This window comes from Leptonychotes weddellii, chromosome 11, assembly GCF_054177405.1.
Source record: "Leptonychotes weddellii isolate Sample4059 chromosome 11, ASM5417740v2, whole genome shotgun sequence".
In the NCBI taxonomy this organism is placed as follows: Eukaryota; Metazoa; Chordata; class Mammalia; order Carnivora; family Phocidae; genus Leptonychotes; species Leptonychotes weddellii.
This window is the reverse complement of record NC_138379.1, coordinates 94,295,645-94,313,416: the sequence shown is the minus strand read 5'-3', so window position 1 is coordinate 94,313,416 and position 17,772 is coordinate 94,295,645. Positions and strand designations below refer to the sequence as shown.

Here is a 17,772-nt window from a genome sequence, read left to right as displayed (position 1 = left end):
AGGTCAGGTGCGTGTGCTCCCATCTGAGGGTCCTATCAGCGACGGCATACTGAGCCACGTCGGGCACCCCGCATCTGGGCTGCTTCATCAGATTCAGGGTGTCAGCATCTATCTTCCCGGTCACCTTCAGCCCAAAGAACTCCTGCATTTGCTTCAGCTTCTCAGTCACCAAGCTGCTGTTCCTCTGCCTTACGATTTGTTGGTTCCAATCCTTGGGTTGTAGTAGTTCTGCAGGTAGTTCTGATAAAGAGAAAAAAAAAGTGAAACACAGGACGTGAAATCTTTCTTATTTCTTCCTGAGAACCTTCAGGATTTCACTGTGGTGACAGAGAAGTTCTTGTCTTGAAGATTTCGTGCAAAGAGGAAAAATCCTGTCTGCAAATGCAGTGATTCCATAGGCTTACTATTGGCGTGGTGGCTAAGTCTAGCTTTCCCGGGAAGTCGGTGTGAAGGTGGTCAGGGCTCCCTCTCTCTGTGGATCCCTCTACCTCTGTCTCTGAAGGCAAGTCCATGGGTGGGTAAGTAGATTTTTGTTTTTGTTATGTTCTAGTTACCCTAGAATGGATCCCGCGCTCGCTTGCATTTCTACCCTTTGACGTTGGAAAAATGAGAACGTAATGCTCCTACCTTTGTGGCGTGTGAAATTCAGCGTTTACCTGGACCACCTCCTCATCTTGCTCTTGCGTTCCTGAGGTCGCCGCAAGGAGGCCATGGGACCCCACGCCCCAGACCAGCACTAGCAGAACGGGAAGGCTGGGCATGCTGTCTTCGCTTTCCTTCTCTGCCCACGGCGTCCAGTGTCTCTGTACCTCCTGGGCAGGTTTTGGGTGCAGCCCTGCTCTATGTGCGGTCCCAGGGCATCCCCAGAAAAACAAAGGCTATCTGATTCACCTCTGACAAGAAGATTCACACCCCCTTTTTTGCAATGTGTGGTCTCAGCTTTCAAAAATTGTGACATAAAGTAGATTAATCTTGAATCTTTTCTTGTTTTTGCAATCTTATGATTATGATCAAACAGGACATCCACAAAGAGACACACCTCATCCCACATAGCTGTTTTCTCATATTAATTTTGTGCTATCTTAAGAGCCTCACTATCTACACTATAATGCACAACTTACAGGACAGTCCATGGACTTTGAAACAACTGGATTTCGCTGCTTGATTCTGCCAGTCCTGCACGGCTCCTGGGTGAGGGAAGACTGGCTGTCAGTGTGTCTCCTGCTCCTTCACTTCTACCCCCCACGACTGGCTCTAGGGATCACTGGCTTCTCCATTTGCAAAGGATTTCCTCCTGCTTTTTTTTTTTTAAGATTTTATTTATTTATTTGAAAGAGAGAGGGAAGGAGGGGGGAGCAGAGGGAGAGGAACAAGCAGACTCCTCCCTGAGCGCAGAGTCCAACGTGGGGCTCATCTCAGGACCCTTTGCAATAACTCTAGCAGAATAGATTTTACTGCTTGAACTACCATCCCGCTCTGGTTTTCCTGAACCAGGGACTAGTGCCAGACAGTGGCCCCTGGGTCCCCAGAGTAGGCTCCCATGCACGCCCCATGGTTCCACAGGTTGACGAATTAAAGAAAAGAGCTGACCAAGAGTTGATTTATTGAAGAAAAGCAACAGGTCAAACTAGTGGGCCTTATAATAAATGAGGACTGAGGCATGAGTAACCTAGGAAAATAAAAATATAGTGCCTAAGAATCGCGTAGGTTTTGCTTCATGTGAAAATTCCTCTTTGTCCAAAGCAGAGGCAAATTCAGCAAAACAGAACATAATCTGTTTCATAATCTGAACCTGATTCACAGAAAAAGGACTAAAGGCAGGAAATAAACACACTTTAGAGACACACAAGCAAGCAAGTCATCATCTGGATTGCAGCATGACGAGGATCTGCCCTGAGCACCCTCGCACATCTCAGACCCCGTGCAGGGGGCGGGGGCCGAGGAAGCCAGGTTCTCGCTCGTCCCCGCTGAACTACACCTCAGCATTTAGGTTCAGACTCCTTAGGGAAGAGCCACCCTTGAGAGAAGTTTGGCTCGCATGAGGACTGCACTCTCAGTGACTGATGTGCCACAGTGAGGAACATCTTCCTGACCATTTCATAAATCACACTAGAGAGGAGACGTTCCTGGCATGTAAACAAACAAAGTGAGTCAAACCTGAAAGGAAATTACCTTGGCGGGGGATACCAGTCCTTACGTACGGGCGTTGCGCTCGAAACATCCCCTCAACACCCACTCCTGCTCTTTGTAGGATGTTTTAAGTAATTATTCACCCCAAAGAAAGTAAAATAAACAGAATCTAATCAGACAGTCAAGCATTTTTACAAATTGAACCTGAAACAACCATCCCTTTCGTGTGTTCCTCCTGCAGTTGGTCCGCTCTTATGGGTCTTGTCCTAAGCGGCAGCTGGGCCGTGGCAGGAGTGACTATAAGCTCTCCTTGCCAAAAAAAAAGAGGTGTGAAGAAGGGAAGAGAGACAGAGCAGTGGCAGTGTGAAGGGCAAGTTTGATCCCAGAAAGTTTCTGTTACAATTAGAGGGGATAGGAATGAGGCAGGGAAGAAAGAGAAGAAAGCCCATTGAAAAGAGATTGATTTTTCTTCAATTAGTCAACTTCTGGAGGAAAAGAACAATATTTAGCATCTGTAGGGCTTCATCCCCTTTACGAAATGAGCTTAAACTTGTCTTTGCAACAATCCTTTGGAGCGTTGGATAGACGAGGAAACCAGCTCCTCACAGGAATTCGGAGGCGTGCCTGAGTGTGCAGACAGAACGTAGTGGGGGAGGGTCTGGGACTCGGGTCTCTGGGCCCCAAAACAGGCAACCAAGCTCTAAGTATGAATCAGGGAACAATGCAGACATCTTGGCTTCTGAATGAGTTGTGGAGGAAAGATAGACGGATGGAGAGATAGACGATAGATCATTATTAAATATGGTTTTATCAGCTTACGTACCCACTAGGAGAACTTGGCTGGAGATTGGGTCCTTTGCTGGAGAACAGGGATAATAAGAATAATATCTCCGAGAAATGTTCTTTTGGGAGAATTAAGTGCAATCATGTGTATTTATCAATGCTTGTCACATTGAAATACATTGCTCAGTGAGAGCTGATTCTTCCTAGAATTGAAAGACCTCTGCTAGAAAGTAACTTAATGAAATGTTCTCACATGACAGAAGGGAAACAGATCCAGAAATGCTAAGTTGTTTTCTTGAAAGAAAACAGCCTGGAAGTGACTGAGGGGCGGGTGAGATCATTCAAAGCAGGTTTCAACTTCTTAAAGGAAATGTGACTCTTAAATTGTTTCTGCCGCGAGACAAAACAAAAAATATTTTTAGCCGAATCCACATTACAAACTGCCCTCTGAATCATGTCTTCCCTAAATTTGGGAGCCTTGCCCAAGAAAGAGCCATGTGGTCAGGTGTTTCTTGCTTGTGATCATCACCACCGTGAGCCGAAAACAAGTCTAAGAATAATTGCTACACCAGCGAGTTTCTAAGAGAGATAAACTGTGCCCCAAGTCATGTATCTTGCATAATCAAACTTGCGGTTTTACTAATGACAGTGCAATACCACCCCTTTAATCTTGTTAGAAAAGCTTACCGGTACATTTACAAATCAGCTTCAGATATCACTTATCAAGTCCAAGGACTCTCCCCCAAACAGCTGTGTTTCCTGCTGACTTTGCAGGGACCAAGTTGGTACGAATCCAAGTATCAATGTGGCAGATAAGCAAATGCATTCCTGCCCCTCTCCGCGCCACCCCCCCAGCCTTGGAGAGATCAGGTCTATGTCCCCAGCCCCAGTCATCATCTGAGGACAATCAGAGCCTGAGCAAGAATGGGGGAGCTGGAAGCAGTCAACCCACAGAGCCATGAGGGATTGTCCTTTTAAGCCCTTAGGTTTTAGAGTGGTTTTTTGTTATATAGGAATAAATAATGGAGAATCTCCCTTGATTACATCTTTCAGAGGCCCGGTCATTCCTTGCCCTGCACATGGGCTAACATAACGTGTGCCTCCCAGGTTACTGAAGACTTGTAATAGCAGAGGGGACTCCGGTGTGCTTCCCGGCTGAGGACCTTCTCTTCCAATCTACATTTTGCTGGCTCAAAAAAATGCATTTGATGCTGTGATTGAATGATTATTGAATGAACAAGTGAACGAATGTGGCAAATGAATCATGAAAAACATAAGGTCATGTGTGACATGAACTTTGTGGAGACTTTTAACTCAATTGTTTCATATACTGAACAAAATTTCATGCTCTTCATTATAAGTCGACAAGGGGAATGCTTCAAAAGGTTATCTCCGAAATGTACATCAAAGGGGCCTATTCTTTTCTTGAGTCTAACCAGGCATCTTCGGAGTCCCCAAGCATGGCATCCCTCTAACCAATAGCTCTGTGCTATTGCTCACACCATTCCCTGACCCCAGGACACCCTCCCGCTCCTGACCTATGGCCGGTAATTCCCACTCTCCACTCCGAGGTCCCGCGTCCTTTTCTCCCCAGGATTACCGACCCGTTTCTGCTTCACTCAGCAATCATCTACGGACCACCCACATCATGCCCATCATTGCGCCCCTGAGGAGGCCAGAGTGGTAAACAGTTGAAGAAGGTTGCAGCCTGGTACGGGATAAATGGGAGGCAGGAGTTACAGCGAGTGTGAGAAGTGTTTCGGGAGCCCTGGGGCATGAGGTGCAAGGCATCTGGGAGAAGCAGCTCCGAGCGGAGACCTGAAGTGCGAGGAGGCCGATGGAGAGCCAGGGGGAGAGGTGTGGGGAGAGCCTCTGGGGTGTGTTGGAGCTTCTGCTTATGTTTTTAATCCTGTCCATCAAACTGAACTAGAAGAGGGCCAATTGTCAGTCCGTAGAGATTCGCACTGCACCCGATAAGCAAGTTCTTTGAAGAAGCGGCAGAAAGGGAAACTGAGTTTCTCCATCGGTTCTTCCAGCCCCCGCCGCCCCCCGGTCCCCATTGCCAGGAGCCCGCTGTCTCTGTCAGAATAGTCGCTTGGGGCTAACGGTTCAGGGTGCGGAAGCTCCACAGTGACCACCGAGTCAGGTGCATGGGTCATTTCCAGACCTGGCTTTCAAGAGTCTGCGTGCCTGCTCCCCCCGGAAAGTGCTTCGGCTGGAGGCTTCCCTGAGGCCCCCCCGCCCCCCGCCTGTCTCCACTCGTACACTGCAGGTCATGCTGTCCCAGGCGTCGCTCCTGCCGGCCCACGTGCCGGTCGGTCCCTGTCCTATCGCGAAGTAGCCCAGGAAACGAGACGAGTCCACACTTCAGCAGGAAGACAAGCAACTTGGGTCTAGAGAACCACGGAATGTAACAGTTGGGCCCTCTTAAAGTCTTTGTCATTTCCTTTTCCTAGTAATTCCTTTTGTTCTATTTTACAAACACAGTGGCCTGTAATCTATTGAAAATCTAAGAACTGGGTTCTTTCCTGCAGGTGGTGTGAGAAGCCCTGATTTAGGGCACCAGGTCTAAGCAGCTCCCCAGGCTCTCCTTTCTCTCGTCCCGGGCCTCCTCAATTCTTGCTCGGGGATTTTCCCCTTAGATGTTTGTTCCCCTTGGTGGCCTCCAGGGACTTCTCAGTATTGGATGTTGGGACGGAGCCTCTTCTAGGTGATCCCACAGCATCGCTTCCCCATTATGGCTGAAGCGCCAAATGGTACCAAATCAGCCAGGCCGCTCACTTCTCCGTCCCCCTCTGGGGCGTGTAAAGTCTGGGAGCACAGAGGTGTGTCCGTGGTGTCCCCAGCCCAGTGTCTCTGCTGCAGCAGACCTCACAGAGTCTGTGAGCTGAGTGAGTTCTTGGGGTGCAGGGGCTGAGCAGGCAGAACTGCCATCCAGCCTCCAGGAGCATGCTCAGGCAAGCCCCTCTGCTCCCACGAGTAGAGCGCTTGGGGCTGGCTTCATAGGGGGACCAGCTTGCTGCTCTTGTCCCTCGTATTTGAGGCATAAAGACCTCCTGCCAGGTTTTGCGTCTCACGCCAGGGTTGGGGTGAAACTGCTCCCAGGCTGCTCTCCCCTCCTGACCCCAAGGTCGCTTCGTGGGTCACTTCCAGCTGCAGTCCTGCACGATGTCACCTCAGTCCTCCACCAAGTCAGACCTCTCGCTGGTCGGCTCAGGGCTGGATCATGTCTGTGCCTTTCCAACATGGCTCACGCGCTCTTGGCCACACTGTTCTTACCACCTCCATGCTTCCCCTTCTCTTTTCTCTGTCCCTCCCTCTGTCTCTCTCTCTCCCTGACCCCCTTCCTGTCTCACTGTCTCTCATCCCTCTCCTCTTTCTCTCCCCGTTTGGCTCGGACTCTCCTATTTCTCCCCACAGGTGTATTTAACACATGTACTCTAATAATTGTCGGTAGCAAGAGAGGGACCTTTACAACTCAGACACACCGAACTTGTTATCATTTGTAATTTCCTTAATGACTCCGAGTGCTGTGTGATACCGCCGCTTGGTGCCTGATAAGGAGGCCAGTAAAATGCAGGACGAGAAAGGGGAAGATGCCCCGAACCACATAAGGGCTTCATTGACCAGTTTCCCTACTCCAAACATGTGCCTTAAAGCTCACGCTGGACACAGTCATATGTCAAGGTGTCGCTGGCAAACGGTGAGCTCCCAAAGGGGTACGCTGGTTCTCCTTCAGACCCGTAGCACAGCTGGAGTTTGACCCGAATTATCTGGATACTTGCTACCTTCCTGTAACTCCACCTGACGTCACTCACTGTGTTAGATAGGTGTTGCTGGTTTTAAAATTACCACAAACTTAGGGGTTAATACATTACTTATTTTAGTTTATTATTTTAGTTTCTGTGGTGCGAGAGTCTGGCTACGGCTCAGCTAGGTTCTTGCAGACAATCCCAAGGCCCTGGCTGGGCTACGTTCTCATCTGGGGCCGGGCGGGGTGCGGGGGGATCTCCTTCCAAACTCACTCAGGCTGTATTCACTTCCATTCTCTCCCTTCTCGTTCCCACCACCCTACAGCGATTTACTGACGAGTCCCAGCCTGTTTGCAACCTCAGCAGTCCTCTGTCTCCCCAAAGCCAGAATCCGTCGGTCCTTCCCTCTAGGCGAAGGCATACTTCTTCCGATTCCCTGAACCACAGCACGTCCACTGGGAATCCTCACCCACCGACCCCAGTGCTGGTCTTGTCCTGCTGTGGGGTCGAAATCTATCTCCCTGCCTGGATTTCCCAGTATTGCAGTGTTCCCCCCACCTGCGGGGCTCTCCACTGACCCATCCTCAAATCTCATCGGCTTGACTCCACGGTGACTGGCCCCGACTTTATACCCCCTTGGATGTGTGTTTTGCCCTCTGGGCTGAATCTCCTCATCAGCACTCGCATCTGGAAGAGTTTCTTGCTCTAAGAAATTGGTTTTGCTTAAACTGATCCCAAGACTTACCAAATCCCCGTCAGGAGTTAGTTTTGTGTGGGAGGCTATCACGGACAAGGTGGACAATGATCCAGGCTTTGAGGAATGACTGGTCTTCTGCAGGTGAGAAGGTGAGAGGGCTGCGAGGTGGGGAACATCAGCACGAGCATGTGGTCGGACAGTGGTGAGGACTGTCCCCTCTGCCACTCTCCCGCCGAAGCCCTTACTTTGCTCTCTCTACAGACAGCACAGGCAGAGTCCTGAGGACACGGCAAGTGAGTGAATGTGCCTGTGAGCCAAATAACAAGTCAAAGTTGACGGAGATTTCAAGGAGAAGGTGGTGCTCTTATCCGAACCAGGGAAGGAGGAAGAAGGAATGAAAAGTCCAGGAAGGCCGTGTATGTTAAGGGAGTGGTAGAATTGCAGGAGTCTGATTTCTCCTATCTTCAAGAACAGAGGCGTCCACTCAGTGTTGCCGAGCCTGACATCTCTAAACACACACAACGTGTCATAGGCCCAACACTTCTCTGCCAGTTCTGAGGGTGAGCAGAATCTCTTTTTGTCTCGGTGCCAGGGGTCCTGAGCCCCTTTGCGACACTGTGGTCTGCAGAATCGGGAGAACCCGGGAAGTCATGCAGCCGTCTCAGAGAGCCACGATCTCAGTGGAACTTCTGTGCCTTTTAAAAGCAACGACATTAACTAGCACCTAATGGGGACGAAGTTAAACTAGATTAGGTTGACCTACGTACGGTCTATTGATCCAGCCTCAGGAAGAGCAAGATGTTTGAAACCGCAGAGTTCTGGAGTAGAATCTTGGTGTGACTACCAGTTGCTGATCCCAGGAAAGTCTGTCCTTCTGAGCCTAAGTTTCTGCGAGAGGCAGACATTACTATTTACTACAGTTCTGACGAAGACTACCTGAATTGCACATATAAAGCATCTTGTATAGGCCTATAGATTGAAATTCCATATTTTCCTTTCCCCCAACCAAATGAAGGCATTCGTTAGCCTGGAAACAGAAGAGAAAACATTTTCGGGAGCACTTTCTTTGCCAACATCTCCCCGAGATTGTGCACACTTTGCACCTTCTCACCTCCCATTATTCGAGGTGGAAAGTGCTGATGTTGCTGTCTTTACGTCCCTTCTGTCGTCCCCCACTCACTGGAGGCAGGAGGATGAGGCTGGGATTAGGCATCTCCTCCCTTCGCCGGTCTAAGCCGGTCGTGGGGGTCCTCCCTCCTTCCCACGGTTGACTCCGTGTGGCCCGGGAACGAAGGCAGCTCGCCCAGAGGAGAGCGGAGCCGTATTTGGTGGACAGAGATAACATATTGAAGAAAGAAAAAGGCTGCAGCTTCCAGGCCCCCAGGAGAACATCCGGCCTGAAGGCGAAAACCATCATTCTGAGTGCAGAGCCGGGAAACTCTTGGAACCCGCCCTAAGACATTTTCTGTTAGCCGGTGAGCCGCCTAACCAAGCAATCTACACCCGAATCATCCCGGGACGCTACGGTCAGACTTCTGCCACATGTCCGCACCCGCACTGCCCATCGGGATGGCCCCCGACGGCGCTCACGGGACTCAGTCGGTGCGTTGCCTCTCCAGCCCTGCGTGCTCTAACCTCACCTTTCAGCTCCAGAGCTTCTCCGCAGGGGCACTTACACCTGTGACAGCTGTAAGATGACGCTCATTACATTATGGTTTTCAGAATCAAAATATTGGTTACCCTTTGGGGGTAAAACAAGGCTTCACGGACATGCTCATAAGTGCACAGAATAGATGGACAGATTCACCGGGATCAGTAGCACTGCTTACCTCTGGGAGGAGAAACACTTTTCCGTAAATAAATGACGTTTTCTTCCTTTGGACTTTGGTTGGGCTGCTTGTACTTCCAACTCAAAAAAATCTCATGTAAAATACCTGAAGAAAAAATTTAAATGTTACAAATTTTTGCACAAGAAAATCCTTTGTGGTCATGATCTGTGGTCATGATGACTAAATATTTCTGACCCCGCTCAGGCGCAGGACAGCGTGGCTTTTGTGCGTCTTTGGCCTTAGAGGAGGCAAAAGGCACGTTTCCTCTGGCCAATGACAGGTACACAGAGGGACGTTTGTCCCATCCCCACGGAGTTGTAGGAGGCAGTGAGAAACAGAGCAATAACCCTTTCCCTCTGCACAGTGTGCTTCCAAGGGTGGCTGTTCCGTCCACTGGGTCTTGAAGTGGGACAACCTGGAGTAGAAATCGCACGAGGACACCATGATGGGCTTTTAGTTTTATCCAGACTTGGGAGCCGTGCGTTCCCGCAGCACAGCCTGGTCCAGCCTGACACTCGTGCCAGAGGATTCGGTCCCTCACCATTCTCTTCTCCCTGCGGCCTCTCCGCGTACCCCCACCTATTCCCACGGCTTCACAGACATCCCCCCGTCTCCCACAGCTTCATCTTCTGTGTGCCGGGCTCCACGCTCCTTCATCTAACAGCCCACTGATGCCTTCACTTGGTTGCCTCACAGAAATTGCTAAATTTGGAAAATGAGATGGTTCTTCCTCCCTGTTAACCATCTCCCACAAAACAGCTTCTCTCCCAAGCCCCCCTCAACTGCCTTAGAGCCAGGCTACTGCAGGTGCTCACACCAGAAACCCAGTTGTGGTTCTGAACACCTTCCTTGCCCTCCGAGCCACCCACTGCTGAATCCGAATGATGTTAAGATACATCATAAGTCCATCATGTGTCCCAGTCTCCCATCACCTATAAGCATCCTTTAACCTATCCTCCAACTTCCAACACCACTTCCTTCCAATTCTCTCCAGCTAGAGTGCTCATTCAACCTGCATACTGGCTTATGTCGCTTTTCTGCTTAGAAACTCCTTCAACAAATCCATAATGCACTTAAAATAAGATACAGCTCTTTAATACATTGGACAAGATTGGATTCTTCCTACCTAACACCTTCTCACTCCACATCCGCCCTCCAACACACAACTCAGGCACCACCTTCTTGCAGTCCCTGGAACATGCCAAGATTTTTCCACCTCTGAGCCTTGACATTATTTTGCATTTTCTCTTCCTAGAATGGTGTATCTCCTCCCACCCACCAGGCCTGGCTAACTGAATTTAGATGCGTTCTTTCCGCTTCATGATTGTCGCAGAGAGACATTTTTCAACAACTAGACTTTAACTGGTAGCTCTCTCCCACCCCCAACATTATTCTCCCTTATCATTGTGTCATTTCTTTAATAACATCTTTATAATTTATAATTATCTATTAATTTGTGTTTGTTGTGTCTGATTTCTTACTCCCACCAGACAGAACTCAAAGAGGTTGGGTTCAGTGAGTTTTCCTCACTGTCTTACACCTTGTACTCAAGACAGTGTCTGTCATTAAGGGAATCAGTGAAAGAATGAGCAAGTCTCTGTAGGGTACCTGGTGTGGTGTGAAGCATACAACTTAGTGATGAGAAGCCTGTCACACAGTTGGCATGTCCACAGAATCTATTATTACTCAGGAACTGCCATCTATAAAACGGGAACCAGAGAATATTTTAATGAAAGAGTGAGGAGGATATGAGAAATTTGGTCTCCAGGGCAGTCAGGGTTAAAAAAAAAAAAAAAAAGAGGTGGCTGGATTTCAAACTAGTTTTATTTCACCTCTAAGTGATTACATTCATTAGATGATTTGCTAGCTTCTTAAGTGCCATATTCTAGAATTCTATTTCCCAGCTTTGTCCAGACCAGGCACAGGACTACTAAGCTCTTTCCTCCTTAGGTGTGTAAGGAACGCCTACGATATCTGGAGGTGAAAATAAACATCCTGTGGGTGGAGAGACCGGAGAATGGGGGAGGGTACGTGCCAGTCACAGGCGCCATCCGTGGAGCGTGCGTTCCCACTGCACCTGCTAGCGGAACATCTGTTAAGTGCTCAGTCCACACTGTGGTCGTTATATTAAAAATGAATTAGTCTAGAAAGAAGGAACAGGTCAAAAGTAAAAATCTTTATTAAATAGCATATAAAACACCCATGGAGATACATTCTCTGACCAGTGCACACGGATGCCTCCCACTTCCACTCAGTGTGACCCAACAGCAAGTGAAGTGGTCTGGATAAATGCTCCAGGACACACAAAAGTGTCTACAGAGTTCATCTTCTTTGGCCACTGCAGTCGGGAAAAACTCATCATTTTGACTTATAATAAATTAGGTGAATAATTATTATACTCATTTGAATCTATATCCTTCATTTCTCATCTAACAATATAACCAGTTGTTACTCTTCAATGTATGTGTCACCATCCTGGCATTGGGGTCAAACCCAAACTGTAACGATCCTCTGAAGAAATCGGAAAATCCTGTAAATATAGACGAGGAAAACAGTGAGACATCTTCAAGTAAATCCATTTTGCAACATGCATAACTCGGAATAAGAGTGAGCTATTAGTGAATGGCATTTATGACGTGTGCTTGATAAATGTGCCACTGTGCTAAGGGCTCACGTGCTTCGTCTCATCTCTCCTTACCGAAAAAGTGTGAGATGTCACTAAGGAGGACAAAGGTGACAATTAGGGAGAGTTTGCGGTTTCCCCAAGGTAACATCTCTAATCTAAAGATGGAGGGAGAACTCCATCTCCTCTGACGTCAAGGCCAGTGTTCTTAAAACATTAGATTACACTACCTCCAAAGTAATAAGATTCTATCATATTTTAAATACTCTTACTTTAAATACTAGGTCCTAAGGTGCAGCTTGGGAGGCCATTGGACCCAAGAGAATCAGCCAACAGCACAAAGCCCTGGAGGTCCATTTCCCTCTCCGTACACACTAAAGTCAAGTTATCTTAGCGATAAGATCATGAGCCTCATGAGCATTATGATGGTCAAACCCTGGCATCTCCCTGCAAATTCCTTCAGAACCAGCACAAGTGGTACCTTCCCATTTGCCCATTACCAAGAATAAAACTTTGTCTATTTTGAGCATATGGGAAGACTACTATTTATTTACAAATGCATGACTTAATGTAGGCAATTACAGCCTGCAGCAGAAGTCCAGACAAATTCCCTTGGGATGGGGAAGAACAGGTAAGAGGATGAAAAAAGAGATGACAACCCACCATTAGTAACCCTGGCTCATACCTCGTTATATTTTTATACCAACATAGTGACCTGAGTAATATGGTGTGAGGAAGTACCCTCTGATGTTATGTGTAGGTATGAAACAGAGACTTGGAAATGATTCAGGAAAAATAAAATTTAAACTCAATTTGCAGAAATTAGAAAGTTAAAATGTCCAGAAGTTTAGAGTAAAAAGAGTCTAAAACTAAATGATTTGAAAATTATTTGGATTCTCCTCATGATTTTGATTCCATAAAATGCCCCCGAGTGTCCCCATGGGCAATAAAAGGAGTACCTCCTTACCAAATTTCTGAAATGCAGCATCAACCTCCGGCTCAACCCCTGGAAAGTCATCCGCTATTAGTCTGGGGAAGCCTTGCTCCATGGACTGGTTTTCATCAAATCTGTGCCAAGAGAAAGAAATACAGCTCAACATCGTGCGTGACATACTGTTACTTCCCCGGTGTGGAATCGCAGATCATTCTCAAGTAGGGGAAACAAAAATGTATCACTTTCCTGGACTATAAGCTTAGCACAGAAACCAACATTTTCTCCAGGGACCAGAGTATCATGCTATTCCACAGAGGTTCTTTCTCTATATGTCTGAGGTCAAGTTTCTAAGCCTCGACACAGAGCCCAAATGCCTTTCTGCCACAAATGCATGAGGACTGCATACACAAGAGATGCGAAGTGAGTTAATCACTTGGCTAAAAAACTCCTGGTTCTCTATCACACCTGCCCTGTAGACCTTGTCTCTACAGTCTGACACACCTGGGTTTCCTATGGTGGCCTGGTGTCTGGAACTCAGGTGGCCTCTCCTGATGTCTTCTGGTGTCTGGATCTATAATCCAGTGCCCAGCCATTCTGAGAGCCCTTTACTGTATTGGAGAAGTCGAGTAACTGTAAGTTGTCTTCTTCATAATCAGAAAGTGGGAAGTTAGAACAAGTTAGAGGGTGGGAGTGGGGGATTTCCTTAAAGAAAGAAAATACTTTCCCTAACGAGGCTCCATACAAAGCCATCCCATCTGAGTCTTACCGCCAGTATTTGTCCCCTATGAAGAAGTACGTTTTCTTCTTTTCCTTATCAGAAACGGCTGCATCAATTTTCACTACGGTTGTGGGAAAACCCAGGGTGTGGATGTCTTTTGGATAACCTGCTTGTACCTCAGTTCCTCTGATGGCCCAGAACTCATTTCCTATTGAAAAAAAGAAAGCCAAGAAACTCTAGTGAAGACTTGTGGTTTTAGAAGATTTTAGTACATTTTTGTGGAAAACAAGAAGCCTTGGTTTTAATTCCAACCGCTAACCCAATGCCCAGGCGATAGCTAGTATTTAACAAATACTCACCCAGTGAGTGAATGAATAAATGAGTCATTAATTCTGGTCCCTGTCCTTTCTGGGTCATATATTTATTATCTATAAATACTAGAGTTTATTACAGTTTATAATTACAGTGACTGGTCCTGGCTCCAAGTCTCTGTTTCATACCTACACATAACATCAGAGGGTACTTCCTCACACCATATTACTCAGGTCACTATGTTGGTATAAAAATATAACGAGGTATGAGCCAGGGTTACTAATGGTGGGTTGTCATCTCTTTTTTCATCCTCTTACCTGTTGCCGGTGACTTTTAATCTAAGTTTCTAACTTGGAACTCTCTCGTAAGCTTCGAATCACTAATAAGTTGGTTACTTATTGGACACTTTCCCTTGGGTCTCTTATGGTCACTAGTCCAGATTGGGCTTCTTCTGAATACCTTAGGAAGCCACCCAAATTTCAGTGAATTAGGACAGTGGAATCCCATCAGCGTTTGTGCTTCTATTTCATCACACCTCCCCTCCACGTCAACCCTGAATCCCTTCCTCACATTCCTGCCGGTTAACTAATCCAAAATGTCCATCTGTTGTCTCTCTTGCCTCACCTGAACTGAGGGAGGTGTACCTGTCTGAGCACCTCCAGATGCAGTCTTCCCTCGGTGTAGACAGCTCCTACTGCCTTGAAGACATTTTCTACTCTCTACACACTCAGCCCCTGTCCACACAGCAAAGTTCTTCTCCTTCAACATGCATCCTAAACGTCATCTCCCCCCAGGGTCTTTGCTGAGCCCTGGGTGTGGGTCCAGGGCCAGCTTCCCTCAATCCCAGCTCTTACTGTATGTAACACTCGCGGCGTCGTCTCTGCTACTCTCGCTAGAACAGGAGCCTCTTTTAGGTTTGACTTCCACTAACCAGTATACCGCCTGGCATGTTGCAAGGCTAAGTAAGTGCTAGTTAAATTAACGGATGATAGCAATACTTCAGAGTCATAGAACCTTTTACAATATCCAACGCAACTTCACAATATTTCATTGACTCCTCATAAGAGTGAGATTGTCAGCAATACCTAACTTTGAAAAATCCCCACACCAGTTTGAGGTTTAAAAATACTCCCCAAAACTTAAGAGTCAAGGGAAAAAGTTAAAAATGGAAAAAAAAACTTAAAGACGAACAAAATGAAAATCCTACACATCAAAACTGGTAAGAATGAAGCAAAAGCTGAGAAGCGGTATTTACAGGCATAAATGTTTATACCAGAAGAGAAGAAAGGGCTGCAAGTTAAGGACCAAGCTTGAGTTATAAAAAACAACAGAATAAATTCAAAGATAGCACAGACAGGGGCAATAATGATACAGACAGAAACTAATTAAATAGAAAATCAAAATACGATAGAGAGGATTAACAAAGCTGAGAGTTTGTTCTTTGAGAGGATGAATCAAATTATTACATATCCTGTTGTCCCAGAGACTGGTAAAGAGAGAAGCACAAAGATTCAGTATTAGGAAGGACAAAGGGAACAAAACTTCAACAATAATTAAAATAACACTCAGAAAGTTTCATTAAGTCTATTTTTAAAATGAAGTTGATAAATTCCTAGAAAAATATGTTAGCAAAACTGACTCAAGACGTAATAGCAGCTCAAAGAGCAGATTAACAGTGGAGGAAGTGGAAACAGCACTTTACAAATGTGATACAGGAGCAGAGAGGCCAGGTCAGTCCCATTTGCTACTGCACCCATCCTTGCCCTGACACTGCATTATCTCATACACCCAAGTGCCACGATGCAGGACATTCCTCCTCATCTTATTCTTCTCCAGGAGCATCCTGCCTCTTCTTGGCCTTTGCTCTCCCACACAAGTTCTTAATTTGTTAAGAACTTTGTTAATTTGTTAATTCGTCAAGTTCTGTGAAAAATATTTTGGCATTTGAGTGGAAAATTCCTTGCATCTATAGATAAGTTGATGTTTTTACTACATTGATGGTATCATTTCCATATTACATTATTACTATTTTTCTATTCATGAACATGGGATAGCATACTTAGGTCTCATTGAATATTTTAAAGTAAAACTTATAATGTTCTTTGTACATGTCCTATTTAAGCATCAACACTAGGTCTTGCAGTAATAAACCTCACAAAATTTAATTTAATGGAGAAAATTCATGTCTTGGTGGAACTTTTGCAATGGGATTTATTTCATCAAATTAAAATTCTTATATAGCACTTACCTTTAAACACAAAAAGGATATCCTTGCTTGTAACTTCATATGCAGCATCCAAGCATGAGGGTAGAGAGGGCCAAAATGTAGCAATCAAATGAAATTCAAGTTCAAGGCTCCAGTGAGATCTATGCCAAAAATATCTGGAAGACATAGACATTAATCACAATGGTTTTTGTCCTTTAGATGGATATATAAAGGGACATATTCTCTTTCAGTTAATGACAACTCAGAAGTCGGTATGGGACTGTCTTCCTTCTTATAATCCCAGGGTAATGAAATCCATGGCCATGTAATTATTTAGCTTAGTAGTGTTCACTGAAGGGAAGGAGAATTCTTCTCTACCCTGGGGGTCTTCCAGCTGGACTAAGAGGTAAATTTACATGAGATGGTGAACAGGAGAAAAAAACCAGTTTATTACGTACACACAGAGTCCCTGTTATGATACTGAGACCTGAAGAAATGACCAAGGTGGGCAGTTTTTGAGACAAAGAGCCCATAAATCTGTGAGGCATTGACAGGACAAAGGAAACTTAACTTTGGGAGCTTTAGTCCCTAAGGAATTGTAAACAGACTTGGGCCGGCAGAGTGAGTATATTAGCAAAAAGTCACGAGGGTTGTGGACACGGCCTTCTGGGCTCCAAATGTCCCATCTCTGGTGATAAGGATGGGTCTTTACCTCCTGACACAAGGAGGGCACCCTTTACCTGGACGTTTATCTCCTGCTTTCAGGGGGACAGAGGACAGTCTCAGTGTCCTTCCTGCCCAGGCTGGCTCTTGAGTCACTTTTATTTAAAATAATCCATATGGTGGAGCGGTACATTTTGGGGCAGCCTGCCCTTGGCCCCTACACCATTGTAAAAGCCCATAAATGGTATGTATATTATGCACTCATTAACATTTTTGAAAAAAGTAGCAGGAAAAAATACACCTATTTATGTTTGTATGGGAATAGAATATCTTTGTAAAGGGATGAAGGATGGGTTGCAGTGATTGCCCATATGGGGAGAACGAGGCTCTGCAGAGGTCAGACGTGGGAGAGAGATTTTTCTCTCCACTCTGTGTCTTTTGGTGCTATTTTAATATTGTGCCAGAAGCATAGATCACTTTTTCTGAAATTAATTAATTTAAATAGTAGCGTTTGTTAGCAAAGGTAAAGATATAGTCCTACTCCTAAAGATGCACCCGTGTGTTCTGAAGCATGGCATGGTTGATGATATTTAAATGCAGCTATTACTCATTCGCTTATTCATCTCACTCACTGTGTGTGCCAGGCCTGTTCTAGGCCCTGGGGCTCTAACACTGAACAACACAGATGAAACCCCACACCTTCATCCAGCTTAAAATTCTAGGGACCCAGAATCATCCTTTGTAAGTCTGTTAAACAATGATCCGGACTATTTTAAGGAGGTGATAAAATGCAACAAGAACCAGATCTGAATGATGTTAAAGTGTAGAGGAAATATTTTCTTTAAACATTTCTGTCAAGTCTCTGTTCTCCCTTCTAAGCATGGTGCATCAAAGGAAGGGAGAGAGAAATGGAATCTTCTGGTCTGACCTGTCTTTAAAGAACAGGATCTCTCCCCTCAGAGTGCTGATTGCGTCGAAGGACAAAGCGGGGTCGCACGCGGCTGGGGTCTCAGGTCCTGAAGGCACAGATTCCGTGGGTGCCACGGGGTCATCCGGGGAGACAGGGGGAGGTCCTGAAGGGAACAGATGCGGGGAGGCAAACAGAAGGACAACTGTGATGCTGTC

The 17,772-nt window shown here is 46.2% G+C and overlaps 1 protein-coding gene across 1 annotated transcript in view; it reads right to left on the bottom strand.

The window, feature by feature from the left end:
• Window positions 1-11,036: 11,036 nt before the first annotated feature.
• LOC145716032 (stromelysin-2-like) overlaps window positions 11,037-17,772 on the bottom strand; it is a 10,521-nt gene continuing 3,785 nt past the window's right edge. The window contains exons 3-7 of the mRNA XM_081797374.1: window positions 17,576-17,720; window positions 16,027-16,160; window positions 13,515-13,674; window positions 12,782-12,882; window positions 11,037-11,721 (exon numbers count right to left, since the gene is read on the bottom strand). Of these exons, the coding sequence (XP_081653500.1) occupies window positions 11,621-11,721; window positions 12,782-12,882; window positions 13,515-13,674; window positions 16,027-16,160; window positions 17,576-17,720 (641 nt within the window). The 3' untranslated portion in view covers window positions 11,037-11,620. The remainder of the gene's footprint in view (window positions 11,722-12,781; window positions 12,883-13,514; window positions 13,675-16,026; window positions 16,161-17,575; window positions 17,721-17,772) is intronic.